Below are 15,443 nucleotides of genomic sequence, written 5' to 3'. Positions count from 1 at the left end.
GCGGCATGTTGTGCCAGACTGGGGATCCAAGAGGCCTGGGTTCTTTCCATGAGTCCATCACCCGTCTGCTGTGTGACCTTGAGCAAGTAGGGACCTGAGTTCTCGTGAACACATGGGAAGGGGTCCTGCAGACCCTCCTCAGGGTCCTGGCAGCTCTCTGGCCCACAGGTGGTGCTCTGGAGAGACTGACTGCGGGGGGGTCCTGCCCGGGGCACAGCTGAGCTTTAGGACTCCAGATTCCTAACACAGACATCAAAGCCATCTGTTTACAGGTTCACCTTGCAGGAACCCCTCACCCACCAGCCCCGGGGATCAAAGTGGCAGGTGAGTGAGTGAGGAGAAGCGGCAGAAGAGAAATGAGCCTTCACCACTTCCTTCATAACGCAATTTCCTCTGCAGCCCCTCTCCTCTCCAAGGACGAGGCCTTATCATGCTTCTTATTAGACTATCTGCCTGGGACTGTTAATGAGAAACTATCCTTGAGCCAGCAGTGCAGATGGTCTCCATGGGAACAGTCCCCTTTACAACTCCCCTCTCCCTCCCTCCCTAAGTGCGTGCGTGCGAGTGCGCACACACACACACGTACACAAGTACACACATACACACGTTGGGGCCATAGGGAGGGCAGTAGGGACCTTGTCCATCTTGCTCAGGGTCCAGCTTAGAGTTTCTCCTGGCCTCCTCCATCCAGAAGCACCCACTCCTCTGAGCAACTATTACTGGTGAAGTCGGGGGCGGGGAGCAGAGATACCTGCAACTCTTCTCCAAGCTGTGCTAATTCCAGGCCCCAGCGGCTGGTTTTGGAGAGCTCAGTGGGGACTTCTTGGAGGCTATATCACTCTCTCACCCCTCCCCAGACACCTGTCACCTGGAGAGAGCCCAAGTCAATGCTGGCATCACGTGGGCCCCATCTATTCCTAGAAGCAGGGAACAGGGGACAGAGGTGGTATGTCTACCTCATAGCACCGGGATGCCAAGACTTTCTGGCAGAAGTGTCAGAATTGTGGCAAAGATGGTACACATCTAAATGCAGAGCCAAGGAGCATGGCTGCCAGTCAACGGGCCATTTACGAATGCAACACCAGATACGGTTGCTGGAGACATGGCTATTAGATCAGCATTTTAAGCTTTACTTTATGATCCTGATGGCCGAATAATTCCCCCACCATGGTAAACAGATGCCATGGATTTTACTTTTCAACTTTACCATGGGAAAGTTGAAAAGAAACAGAAGGAATCCATGCCTGGTTCTCCCACGGTGACATTATAATGGGGCTCTATTTTAATGTCTCATTTAGCCACAGTCTTTTGCAAAAGTAATCTCCTTCTCAACCCTTCCAGGCCATCTGTCCTCCTCATCACTTCAGCCAAGAGGACCTGGACATACGAGAAAGGCAAATAAGAGCTGTCCACCACGCTCGGCCCCTGGAAACTCCACTTCGATAGGTAAGTCAAGACGACGGAGGGCCCAGGGAGGGGTGTGGAGGGAAGAACTCCCCAGTGACACTAGACTTCCAAACTCTGCCGGCTCTGGTCCCACTCAGCAGGCTTCAGGCAGCCATCCTCGCAGCCATGGCCCTGAGAGACGGCACTGCGACTCAAGGTCTCAGGGCCCCAACTATGAGGCCACCTGCATCGATTCTTCGGAGGGAAACCCAGCTCTGAATCCAGAAGCCACTGCTTCCCCATCCCCAAACTTCTCTGAATGGTCTTCACTCTCCCCTGACCTTCCCTACCCTCCAATTCCTCTGCCACAAATCAGGAGAATAAAAGAGGACAGCGCAGGACTCACGATCCATGGGAATCTCGATGGCCCCGCTGAGGCTGAGCAGGCAGAAGAGGAAGGCTGTGTGGACCCAGGGCGGTGGCTGCTGCCTGGCCATCCTGAGCACTGGGCCTCGCTCCCTGCTCCCTGGCCCACAGCCTCCAGCCGCTGTAACTGGGCCTCCCGGACAGAGCTCAGCTGTGGAAAGAAATGCGATGACAGGTGAGTTTTTCTTGAACTCTTGGTTTGCTCCAGCAATCCTACAGGGCCTTGAGGACTCCAGGGTCCCCTTGGATAGAGACCTATGTTCTAATACAGGGTTTCTTAACCTTGCACTGTTGACTCTGGGGACCCAGTGATTCTCTGTGTGGGGAACTGTCTTGGGTATTGTAGCACGTTGAGCAGCATTCCTGGCCTCTACCCACTAGATGCCAGTAGAGCTCACTCCTGCCTCCAATCAAAAACCGTCTCTAGACATTGACAACTGTCCCCTGGAGGGCAAAACCACCCCCTGTGGAGAACCAGTATTCTAGAAGGAAGGACAACTCAGCATAGAACAGTCATGAAAACAAACACTGGCTCCCAGGTCCAGCACCTAGAAGGTGTCATGCACTGAGCCAGCAGGAAATGCACCAATCTCACAGCCTCTATGAACCACGTGTGATGAGTGGACCCGAGGCCGAGTGTGTCTGGGGTAGCAGCACAGAGACAAGATCACAGTGCTGTCCTTTGACCCAGAGAGAGGGGGAGGGGAGCGCACTGTGGGCCGGAAGTTTGGTAAGTGAAAACTTGGTTGCCCCAAAGACTTTTTGTAAATGAATGATTTCTGCAAATACTTTGTGCAGCTAAATATTTGGCGGTGGTCCCTGATGTTGTCCCTTAAGAGATAAAGGCAGTGCTGAGATGAGGGCCCAGGACAGGAGGCTCCAGGAAGGTTGGTAGAATAAGCAACATTTATGACAGCACGATGTTCACATCCTCAAGCACCAGATGTCATTCCAGGGCTTACAGGGGTAAGGGTTAAAACTGGCTGTCCAAGGAGCCTGGAACAGGTCCTTGAGAGACAAACCCTTTTCCCCTTGTCCTGAGAGAGAAGAGCAAGCATGGCCCAAGCTGAGGCTCAGATACTGAGCTATAAAACTGCCCGAGGCTCGGAAACACCGAGTTGTAAAAACGGGTCCATTTTGCTGTTCTACCTACCATGGGGCCAAAGAAAGCAAAGAGGACAGTGGGAGGCAGTTTCCCCACAATTCCTCCAGCTTTGCTGGACCAACAGCCATCTAGCAAATGGACACACTGTTTAAAACAATTTGGCAGCAAAACGAAGCCTCTATCACCTGTACAACCCCACCGTCTCGCAGCTTTCCAGACTGAGGGTGTAAGGCATGCCCTGTGCCGGGATGTGAGCAAACTAGAGGATGCTGATTCAGATTTCAGCAATTTCTTTCCTGGAAGCTGGGCCCAATACCAGCCTCCAACCTCATGTGTATTTCTGGACTCCATCTGCTGGTCTCCTTTCCCATTGCTTCCTCCTTGGTTTTGGGCACCACTGTTTCACGCCAATTACTGCAACAGCTTCCTAAGTGGTCTCTCCCCACATCTACTCTTGCCTCTCTGGTTCATTCTCCATCCACAACCAGAGTGCTTACTCCTCAAATGCAAGTATAAATATGCCACTCCCCTAGTCAAACTCACTAGCTCACTGCTGCTCCAAAGTTGAAGCTGAAGCCCGTGAAATGGCTCAGGAGTCCTGCATGATGCAGCCCCGTCCGCAAGGTCATTTCTTATCACCATCCCCTCGTGTTCTGTGTTCTGGCCACCATGGGTCTTCTACCAGGTCTTTCAGTGCATAATGCTCTGTTGTGCTGACTTCTGCACAGGTTAACTTCCGTCTAGAACACTCTTTGCACCTGCCTTCTCTCATTAGGCTATGCTAAGTATGACTTATGTGCCCCCTTGTCTGCACTCCTGAACACCACTCATGACCCCCTATTATAGCACTTGTCACTTTGTATTCTAAAAGTACTCTAAAAGTCACTAGTCTGTACGCCCTATAGAAGGGAAGGTACTGTAAGGGAAGGTGCCTCGTCTTGTGATTCCTGGAATACAGCATAGTGCCTAAAACATAGCAGGCACTCAAAACCATGTGATGGTTTTGGATGAATGAAATGAGCAAATAAAAACGAGCAAATATTATTTTGGATGAAAAATGAGCAAATAAAATAATAAACCACTTGGATCACATGTTTTAAACCTGTTTCCCCACAAAACCACCAGGCGGCGCAGGAGAACACAGGCTTTGGACCTGGGCAGCAAACTGCGAAGGCTTCCAATCAGTGGAGGACAAAATTCCCTCCCTACACAGGCACTGCTCTCTGGCCAGGGAACCATCCAGCTGTAAGAGAGTTAAGAAAGTACAAAATGTCCCAAGGCGGGGACTGTCTGGCTGGAAGGCATCACAGCAGGTCTTTGGTTCTTTCTCCTAAGATGATCCTCACACTGTCTCAAAAAGAGTCTGCGAATGCCTCTCCGTGGCTCCTGCATTTCCAAAGACTAGACTCAGGTTATCCAACTGAAACCTTAGTGCTGAGGGAACCGGCACCGGGGGGAGGTTCAGCTTTCCTTCCAGGAGGACAGTGGGGATGGCTCCAGTCTTGGCTCCATGACCGCCATGTTTTGTTCAGGAGCTGCCAAGTGGTAGGAAGTGATGGGAAAGAGAAGGATATCTTATTCTGGGAATCTTGATGGAACCGGGAAGCCAGAAGCTATTCATTAACTAGATACACATTGGCAAGAAGAAAGTCCAATTATTTGGGGCGTCTTTAACTCACAATTTAAAAACACAGCAGGAAAAGAACAGAGAAATAATCACGTTTAGCTGTTTGACAATTCTCTCTCTCTCTTCTCCTGGAATCCAATTTTTCCAATAAAATCTTTAAAAAGGAAGATAATTTAAAGAGCATGTAGCTTTATGCAATCCCCTTACTTCTCAGATGAGGAAACAAGAGCGGAGAAAGGGGAAGTGATGTGCTCAGGGTCACTGTGCAGGTTAGTGGCAAAGCTAGGAAAAGAACCCAGGTCTCCTGATTCCTAACTCAGGGTTTTTCCATCCAATTTCCCTGTCTCTCAATATGCATGATAGGTCCTAAGCAAAGTTGCAACTTAAAAAAGAAATGTATAGTTTTGCAGTACCTCAAAAAATTAAGCAAAGAATTACCATATGAGCCCGTATTTCTGCTCTTAGATATATGTCCTGAAGAATCAAAAACAGGGACTCAAACAAGTACATGCACACACATGTTCATAGCAGCATCATTCACAATAGCTGAGAGGTGGAACGAGCCCAAATGTTCATCAAAGAATAAATGAATAAACAAATTGCAGGTTACCGCTGGGAGAGGAGAAGCAGACCATCCAGCCGGGGGCGGGGCTTGGGGGTGGAGTTGTCAGGGCTCTTCAAGGGAAATGCTATCTAACTGTGGAGCATCCCGTGGAGGAATAAGGAAAATCCCATATCCTTGAGAGGGCAGATAGAGGCTGCAGAAGAGGGGGTGGTGATGACTGTCTTGGAAAGTCGGAAGAGGGCGTGGAATTTTTCTGTGTAGCTCCACGGGGGCAAAAGAAGGATCAAATGGGAGGAAGTTCCAGAGAGGCAGATGCTTCTCTGAGATGCAAGGAAGAATGATCCACAGCCGTCGTACAAAACCAATCATGAAAATGAGACACACCATCCACACACACTACCACTATGATGTACCTGAAGGATCCTTTTATATCGAATCAAACAGGAAAGAGGTGAACTGTAAGGCTACAAAATACATTGAAGGGGGGCCTATTGCACGGGGAGTGAGGAAAAGAACAAAAATAAATAAAACCAAGAGAAATCTTGTGTGGACTGGTGGTGTACTATGAACTAGAGAATATGATTAATTCAATTCTTGTGTACCTGAGATGCCCGCACCCCAATCCACTGTGTGAAGAGAAAAGCCAAAAAAAAAAAAAAAAAGAAGAAGAAGAAGAAAGAAAAGAAAAAAGAGAATAGAGTCACCTGAATATGAAGTGTTCTGCATGTGATGTGCTGAGCTCACTGCTTTTCATAAAGAATCCATATGGCATTTGGTCAGATGTGTCCCTGACAATGTGCCCCCACAGGAGGGAAACTGGATGCTTATCAGGATTACCTGGGTACTCTTTATTTTATTTTATTTTTTTTGTGGTACGCGGGCCTCTCACTGCTGTGGCCTTTCCCGTTGCAGAGCACAGGCTCCGGACGCGCAGGCTCAGCAGCCATGGCTCACGGGCCCAGCCGCTCCGCGGCATGTGGGATCTTCCCGTACCGGGGCACAAACCTGTGTCCCCTGCATCGGCAGGCGGACTCTCAACCACTGCGCCACCAGGGAAGCCCCCCTGGGTACTCTTTAAATACACAAATACTTGGATCCTCAAACTTCTAGGTAGGGCGTCAAATCAAGCCTGCAGATTAAAACTTTTTTTAAAATTTGAATGCCCTTAGAACCTCTGTTATCTTACATGGGGGTGCTTCACACACTTAGGCCTTCTTGAACCCAAGGACTTTAAATTTGCAAGCCCTGTGGGAGATTTGAATTCAAAATATCTAAGATGGGGCCCAGGAAAGCGCACGTGAGTTGAGTGATGATCAGCCACTGGGGGGGACAGCAGACATGACAGCCTCTCTCGGGTGAGTTCAAGAGCATTGGCCACGCAGCAAAACCACCTGGGTTTGAAGCCGCTCCCCACTTACAAGGGGGGATCACGGGCAAGTACTGAAACTTTGGAGCTTTGTGTTTCTCATCTGAAAAATGCATATAATAGAAGCACCTATCCCAGAGGGCTGCCACTGTGACTTGATACCCCAAATCCTATAGAAAGCACTTAACAAAGCATGGGGGTACAAGCTCAAGAAATGTTAGCTAGTGCTATCCATCGGGCTTTGAACTACCTCCAGGACACTACCAGCAACTGCTCCAAGGAGCAATACTACTTATCCAACCGCAATCAGGGTGCTTTTCTATTTTTCCCTTCTTCTGGGTCCTGGTTTGCTTTCCTTCCCCAGATTGGGGGGCCCCTGGTGTTGATTCCACAAGCTGTCCCTGGCAGATGGACGAGAGGCCCACAGCTCCCACAGGCTGTCGCCGTCAGGAGCTCCCCGCATTCCCGCAGCCCCATTCTGAGCAAGCTGTGGTGTTCACAACACATCTGAAGTGATGGGGAGAAAAGACAGGCTGCGCGGAGACACGCCTCAGTCGGCAGCACCACGGCCCCTGCAGCAGAACCCGCCTTGGACTTTTGGCCAGCAGTCAGCCGGCCATTCGTTCACTTACCAGACCTGGTGGCAGGCGCCAGTCTAGAGAATAGACAGGGACAAGAGCTGAGGTTTCTCTACTCTTGCAGAGCCTACGTCTCAGTGGGGAAGACAGGAAATAAACGTTGAACAGCAACAACAACAACAAAATCAGGCAGCAGTAAGTGCAAAGAAGGAAATACAATCTGACCTGCACACAAGGTTTACAGTAGCCTTTTCCATAATTGCCAAATTTGGAAGCACCCAAGTTGTCCTTCAGTAAGTAAATAGATAAATAAACTGGTCCATCCAGACAATGGAATATTTTTTTAGCACTAAAAGGGAATGAGCTATCAAGCCTTGAAAAGACATGGAAGAAACTTAAATGCCTATTAGTAAGTGAAAGAAGCCAATCTGAAAAAGCTACCTACTGTATGATTCTAACTATGGAACATTCCGGAAAAGGCAAAACTATGGAGACAATAAAAAGATCAGGGGTTGGAGGGAAGGAGGGATGAATAGGTGGAGCACAGAGGATTTTTAGGGCAATGAAACTACTCTGTGTGATACTCTAATGGTATCATTATAATTTGTCAAAACTCATAGAATGTACAATACCAGGAGTAAACCCCATTGCCAACTATGGACTTTGGGTGATAACGATGTGTCAATGTAGGTCCATCAGTTGTAACAAGTGTACCACTCTGGTGGGAATGGTGATGACACAGGGGTGGCTGTGCATGTGTGGGGGCAGGAGGCATATGGGAAATCTCTGCACGCTCTGCTCAATTTTGCTGTGAATCTAAACGTGCTCTAAAAAATAAAGTCTATTAAAAAAAAGAAAAGAGAAACTACAGTGATGGTGATGTGATAAAAGCAAGGAAGGCCTCTGTGAAAATGTGACATTTGACCAAGATATAAATGGCAATAAGGAGCCAACACTGTAAAGATGGGTCAGAAAAACATTCCAGGCAGCTAGAACTGCCTGTGCAAAGGCCCAGTGGCAGGAAGCAGATGGGGACATGCAAGAAACTGACAGAAGCTGGTGTGACTGGAGCTTGGAGGGTACGTGGGGAACAGTACGAGTCATAGTCGGAGAGGGAGACAAGAGTATACTCCCAGAGGGCTGAAGGCCAAAGTAAGGAATTAAAGTATATTCTAAGCATGTCAGGAAACTATTGTAGGGTTCTAAGTGGTGAATCGACCCGATAAGATTTGTTTGTAAAGACCACTCTGCTGCGTGGAGGGTGGAATGTAGATCGACAACACTGGAAGCAGGGAGACCTTGTAGGAGGCGCTGTATCCTCTGGGGCAAGGCCAGCCCCTCAGCTTCCAAACCCAGAAACTTCATCACACAAAGTTTTATTCCCGGTGGTGAGGGCAGAGCTGAAAAATTCTGCAAAAATCTTTCAGTGCTGGGTGTTTACGATGGGTCCAGAGAAGCTGGGTGGCTTCTTTGGAAGTGCCTCAGGCCCTCTCCGAGGGGGAGGGTGGGTGGCTAGCTGCTTCACAGTCCTTGTTTTACATTGGGCTTTTGCATAAGGTTTCGTTTCAAGAAAGGATTCTGTTAGTAAAACAAAGAACTGAAAACCCCTGTGCAACAGCCTAACTTCCCAAATGCAGAAACCCTGAGCCCAGTGGCAAAAACATGTGAGTGCAACAGCCAGGTGCAGGCGTGAGGAACAGCACACCAGGCTGGGGCCGCAGCACTGCACTGGAAACCGTCTGGCTTCCCGTGGCTAGCATCTCCTCACTGAGGCCTGGGGTGCCTTCTCGGGACAGCCTCACAATCCCTGACACCCCTGGTCAACCTGTGTCCATCCCCACCCCAGCTGCTTCTGTCCTTTATGTCTCTCTTAAAATAAAACGTGCTTTGAAAGCCCTCCCTGATCAGGCCCTTGCATACCTGCCCAGTCTCATCCGCCGCTCCTCCACTCACCCCATTATACTGAATTATTCCTAGTTCCATGAATAGTCCTCGCTCGATCATCCACCCACTGAGAGAGGACTGCACAGACAACGGCCACACCATCTACGACAGCAGGAGCCTGGCCCACAGCCTCTGCAGCAGACAGCCCAGAGTGGTCAGGACTTGGGCAGTGACTACAGGCTTTCAGATATTTTTTACCAGTACTTCCAACTCAAGACCAACCCGGGAAAGACAAATAAGCTTCTCAGACCAATCACATGGGATGCCTGCTTCTACTTAGCCCGCCTCCAGGTGCCCATGTCAGTCTGAGCATACAGGAAGTCTTCCCTTTCTTTCACTAACAACCTGTCCTCTCCCCTCTCTGCCTTTAAGTCTCTGCCAAAGCAAGTGATGGTGGCTGACTCCCTTGCTATAGCTCACTCCAAATAGCCTCTGCTTGTTCTCATTTGGGTGGCATTTATTTTCACACTAACTTTACATAAATTACTCACTTTTCCTAGTCTGCCTTTTCTGCTCTTTCACTCAACTTTCTGTTATCTTTCAGGCTCAGCGCAGGTGACACCACCTCTGGGAAGCCTTCCTTGGTTTCCCTGGAACACCCTATCCCACCAAGGCTGGATGCAGTCCTCATCCTCCTTGCTCTCAGAGAATTCTGGGATATACTCGCTGTAATGAGTGCTAGGTCTTGGTGTGGATTGTTGTCTCCCCAGGGAACTCCTTGAGGCTGTCAAGCACACAGAGAACCTAGTGGGCATTTACTGGATGTTTATCCAGCATCCTTGCTCTCCTCCTCCTATCCACTGTACCTGTGTTCATCAGCTAACACTGCCATTACAAAATACCACAGACTGGAAATTCACTGTCTCACAGTTTTGGAAGCTGGCAGTCCAAGATCAAGGTGCCGGCAGGGTTGGTTTCTCCTAAGGTCTCTCTCCTTGGCTTCCAAATGGCTGCCTTCTTGCAGTGTCTTCACACGGCCTTTCCTCTGTGCAAATGCACCTCCGGTGTTTCTTCCTCTTCTTATAAGGACACCAATGTTATTGGATTAGGGCGCATCATAATGACATCATTTAACCTTAATTACTTACTTAAAGGCCCAGTCTCCAAATAGAGTCACATTGTGGGTAGACCTTCAACATATGAATTTTGGGGGGGACACGATTCTGTCCATAATAGTACCCACATTTTTCTTCAGCAAATTTATCTCTGCCTCTTTCCCAGAATGATCCTACCCCAATTCCAGGGCTGGCTTGTGATTAATATAAGAAAATTAGCATTCCCTACCCCTCACCAATATGGTTGGTTTAGGAAAGGATACTTCATCCAGCCGGAGGCAGTGTGCTTCACGTAGACTTCTGCTAAAAGCTCTGAGAAAGACAAGTTTCCCCCTTTCTTCTGAAAGAGATCCAGTGAAGAACCCCGCTAAGGGGAGAGGATGGAGCTTCAGGGAGTGGGAGTAGGGGGGTCTCCAAGCATAATGTGAGGATACTCCAACACTGCAGAAGGCAGAGAGAAGACACAGGAAGACCTGATCCTTCCCGTCACTGAGTCACTGATGGAGCATTTCCTGAAGCAAGCCCTACTTGGGGATTTTAAATTACTTGTGTGTTTATATTAAAAATTCTCTTGAATTTTTAGGCCAGCTGGAGTTGAGTTCTCTATCACTTGGAAATGACAGTGCTGTCAGAGTCAGAAATGCCCCTAGTATGTTGGTTGAACACATAAGCTTCCCATGACCTCCACTTTCTGTATTAAAAAAGCATTCCTCCCTCCACCTACCTGCCTGCCTCTGCCTGGACCCGGCCCCAACCCTCTGCTCTCAATTGGTTGGCTAGTGGGAAGCTGCTGCATTGCACAGGGAGATCAGCTCGATGCTTGTGACGACCTAGAGGGGTGGGATAGGCAGGATGGGAAGGAGGCTCAAGAGGGAGGGGATATGGGAATACATGTATACATATAGCTGATTCACTTTGTTGTACAGCAGAAACTAACACAACAATGTAAAGCAATTATATTCCAATAAATATATTTAAAAAAAAAAGAAAGAAAGAAAACTCAGGGGATTTCCATCTCCTGAGGCCCTTAAAATGTAGCCAAAGTGTGTACTGTGCTGGAAACGAAGGAGATAAAGCACCCCCCCCTCGAAACCCTCCCGTGCTAATGGGGTGTGTGAAGAGGGACACAGGAGGGTGTCATAATCAGTGCTTTTTTCCCCATCTTAAAATAAATAAATAAATTGGTGAAAAATAACCCCAAAACTATCTGCTCTCTCCTGAATTTCCAAACTCTTCTCAACTTGCTCCCTGCCTTAGCAGAGAAACATGTTCATGAGTTTCTCTCATAACGAAACCATAACATCATTCTCTGCATCTCACAGCCTCCCTACATGTACCTGAAGTTTTTTCTTCCATTTCTTCTCATAAAAGTTTTTTTTTTTTTTTTCCTACAGTGGTCAATGGCTTCTGTCTTTACTTATTTCATTCCCATTCACTCCTCATCCAACGACATCCTGGAACTCTCCTGTCTGGACCTCCCATTGGCCTCCCGATGGCCAAAACCAGTGTTCTCAGTCTTTATCTTGCCAGACCTCTTGGAGGCACTAACACTTGTTAACCACCCCATCCATCCCTCCTAACATCCTTTCCTCCTTAGCCTCTGAAACACCACCCTGGGGCCTCGTTTTCTCTCTGGGCCTCCACGACGGCACTGATCACACTGCTGGATCCTCTTCTGCCTGATGTCCTCAGTGTCTCCATCAGGGTCCTGACCCTCCATCTCTATTCCCTGCCTTTGTTGGTGGTACCCACCTAAGTCACCAAGCTAGACACCTGGAAGCACCCTTAAATCCCACCTCTTCTCACATCTCACATCCAGGCACCAAGGCCCTTGGACTGTCTCCTTCCTGGTGTCTCTCATGCCCCCTCCCTTCTGCATGTTCCCACCTGTTTACCTCTGATAAATATCATGTCTCATGAACCACTGCAGTAACCTCCCAATTGGTCTCCTTCCAATCCATTCTCCATGTTGCTATTACAGTGATTTTTCTAAACCGCCACCTGATCGTATCAGTGCTCTGCTGCAAACCTTTCCATTTCTCCCCATCAATCTATAAGATCAAATCCAACCCCCCAAGCGTAGCATATAAGGCTCTTTGAAATCAGGTTCCTGGAGGCCTCTCCAAGCCCACCCAAACCCTAAATGCTTCCTTACTGAATGCTGTGCCATTTTCTAAGCATACCACACCGTTTACAGCCCCCACACTTTACCCGTGCCGTCCCCTGTGCTTGCAAAGTCCTTTCCTCCTTGTCACGTGATTAACTCCTACTCAGTCTTCAAGACCTCACTGCTCAGACATCTTCTGCTCAGTGAAGAATTCCTTGTGCTTAGCCTGTGTCCCCCACCCCCAAGCAGAGCTGAGAGTCCATCTCATCTCTACTGTAGCTTAAACCTGCCTCTCTGAGGCCCTTAGCACACTGGCAAAACTATGTGATTAAAGTAAGGGTTGGAGACCTTTTCTGTAAATGTCTAGACAGTAAATATTTTAGGCTTTGTAAGACAGACGGTCTCTGTCACAAGTACTGAACTTTACTATTACAGTGTGAGGGCTGCCATAGACAATAAGTGAGCGGATGGGCATGGCTATGTTCCAATAAAACTTTATTTACAAAACAGGCAGTGGGCTGGGATTGGCCTGAGGGCTGTAGGTTGCTCACCACTGGCTTACGCTTTCTCCCCTCTTTGTGGAATTCGTGAGGCCCTGATCATTTTTGTGTCCCTAGTGTCTGGCAGGGCCCCTGGCAGGAAACATTTATGGAAAGGAAGATCCAAGTAAAGATCTCAGTCCTGCCACTTATCTTTTGTAAATTACTTGTTTTCTAAGCCTTTTTTAAAATCTCAAAAATGGAAATAAATATTCCCGCTTTGCCTGCTGCAGAGGCTCATTGTGAGAATCACATGAATAATGCATAGGAATGCGAAGCACAGTACAGATGGAAGCTGTTTCACTGTTCAAGTGACTCCACTACACACAGACCTTTATCAGGTAAACCTAAGTCCTAGAGAGGGCCTGTGATCTGCCCATCGTGCTGTCCATCTGCTGGCCGGTCTGGGGCTTAGCCACAGGCCACTCTCTGCCCTAAATCATCCTCCTACTCTGGGAGCTAAGCCCAGGGGTGAGGTTTCTCGACCACTTCTCCTCTCCCCGTCACTCCACCTGTCTTCTCCTAGATTCCAGATTCCACAGGTGCCCCTGGGCAGGTGTGAAAGAGACTGTGTGTGCGACAGATGAATGGCTTGATGGCCTCCAAGGCCCCCCTGAGATTTGAGGATGGTCTCTGGGTTAGCCATGGCCGCTGAGCCTGCGCGTCCAGGGCCTGTGCTCCGCAACGGGAGAGGCCACAGCAGTGAGAGGCCCGCGTACCACAAAAAAAAAAAAAAAAAGAATAAAGAAAGGGGAAAAGTCTGGAAGTGGTTGGGGCTCAGGGAGATCATGAGGTTGGAACCAAGTTCAGTTCGAAATGCCCAGGGTCGTGAACAAACAGCTCTGCAGGTAGTCTGAGGCTGTGCTCCCGAATTACTGCCTGGGGATACGCACACCAACAGATTAGTGCTATGAGGCCACGTGCCAGCAACTAGCTCTTAGAATAAACTAATGGAATGATGAGAATAGTACTACAAGAACCAACTAAGGAATACACTCACACATCACTGCCACAGGATATTGTGGGGGAACAGAGAGATAATAAAAGCCCGACAGAGCCAACGCAAAACTCAGCCATTCTGCATTAGATTAAAAACAAACAAACAAACACGCAGCAGGGTTTATTACTATAGGTGCCCAGAAGCAACCTGTTCAGAAATCAGAGAGAGGAGCTGAAACAAAAGAGGAAACAGAGGCACATCAAAATAAGTGAGGAAGGGCCGTGTGTGTGAGGTCTGAAAGGAGCTCGGAAGTATTCCAGACTGGGCGGGGGGGTTCCCTGTAGACAGGCAGGCAGGCCCTCTTAGCTGGAACTCAGGACTGGGATATAAGGAATTTCTCAAGTAATCTGTTCCCAGTACAAACCAAGAACAGTTGTAAATGATTTATATATAAATCTGAGTGGCTCAGGTTACTGCTATAGTAATCACATTTTCCCTCACTTTCTGTTTTCTTTCTTGAAGAACGGAGAAAGAGCCAGTGTGTGTCCTCTATCACGTTTGTTTTGGCAGAAAAAACAGTCGAGGAACTGGCCTAAGAGACAATATCTACACTCTCTGTGCACCAGGCAAGCCCCCGTGACCGGACTCCCGCCCCGCTCAGCCTCCTCTCCCGCAGGTCCAGCCCAGACCTCGCACCACTCCCCAGACCGGCCAGGTGCTTTCTGGACCTTTGGCCACACTCTGCATAGGCTGGAAGTGCTAACCCCTTACCTCTCTACAAGGCCCTCAGTGGCAACCTCTCTGCGATGCTGACCCTACTTTCCCACCGAAAGTGGGCTGCAATTTCCCCTGTGCTCCCCAGCACACTCTGTTCTAGGGGTCATTTCCTCCTGCCTGTGGGAATAGTTGCTCCAACATCCATCTCCTGCATCAGACTTTGAACTTATTGAGGTCAGAGTCCATATTTTGTCTCCCTTTGTAGTGAGACAGTACGATAAATATTCGTGGGGCCAGTGAACAGCCATCTTATCAGATATTTCCTATTACTGAGAGATATGCATCCCATCAATGAATTAGTAATATTATAAACCCTTGATTAAATCACAAATGATAAAAACTGTTGTTACAGTATAAGCCTGAGTAATAAAAATAACAGCTGTGAAATCATAATAATAATATCTATTAAGCATCCCATGAAGTAGATAGATCCTGTCCCTGCTCAGCAGACACATTCATCTCCTTTTTTCCTGAAATCCTCCCCCACTCCCTCTCAGGGTTTCTGTCTGATCGCAGTCAGGCCACCGTGCTTTCTCCAACCCACAGACAGACTCTCAGAATCTTGGGATTCAGCCGCTCCAGGCACTAACTCCAGAATGGCCATCACCTCTGTTCCCAGCCTCCCCGCGTCTCATCCCGAGCGCTTCCGCTTAGCTGCCCTGGTTCTGAGGTCACCTTCAGCAGAGGGTTGCCCTGGGCACTGTGGAGGACCCTCCTCCCTGCTTCCCCTCCTACCTCGGGTCCCCTCCTCCCTTCCATCTCTCATGCCAAGGAAGGAACCATGCAACAGATGGTGACCCGAGCCCACTCACTCCCTCCACTCACAGGCATCTGAAGGCCAGAGGGGTTTCCTAGGAAACTGGAAATGCCCCCTATTAGTGATCCTCAGCCTGTCCCAAAGAGACAGAGCGCCAAGCAGGGAGAAGGAAGATAGAGGGGTCTCTGGAAGAGGAAGAGACAAGATGGGGAAGCCGCAGGGGGAGCCCCCTGCCTTCCTCTTGAGAAAGCCCCAGGGAAGCTTGATATCT

The 15,443-nt window shown here is 48.8% G+C and overlaps 1 protein-coding gene across 11 annotated transcripts in view; it reads right to left on the bottom strand.

Annotated features, from left to right (window-relative positions):
• Positions 1 to 15,443, bottom strand: part of NFASC (neurofascin) — a 189,727-nt gene that overhangs the window by 73,640 nt on the left and 100,644 nt on the right. For all 11 annotated transcript variants that reach the window (XM_073802129.1, XM_073802140.1, XM_073802148.1 and 8 more), the window contains exon 3: positions 1,793 to 1,963. In XM_073802129.1, coding sequence (XP_073658230.1) covers positions 1,793 to 1,883 — 91 coding nt within the window. In that variant the 5' untranslated portion in view covers positions 1,884 to 1,963. The remainder of the gene's footprint in view (positions 1 to 1,792; positions 1,964 to 15,443) is intronic.

This window comes from Tursiops truncatus, chromosome 1 (genome assembly GCF_011762595.2).
Source record: "Tursiops truncatus isolate mTurTru1 chromosome 1, mTurTru1.mat.Y, whole genome shotgun sequence".
Classification (NCBI taxonomy): domain Eukaryota; kingdom Metazoa; phylum Chordata; class Mammalia; order Artiodactyla; family Delphinidae; genus Tursiops; species Tursiops truncatus.
This window is presented reverse-complemented; position numbering and strand designations above follow the sequence as displayed.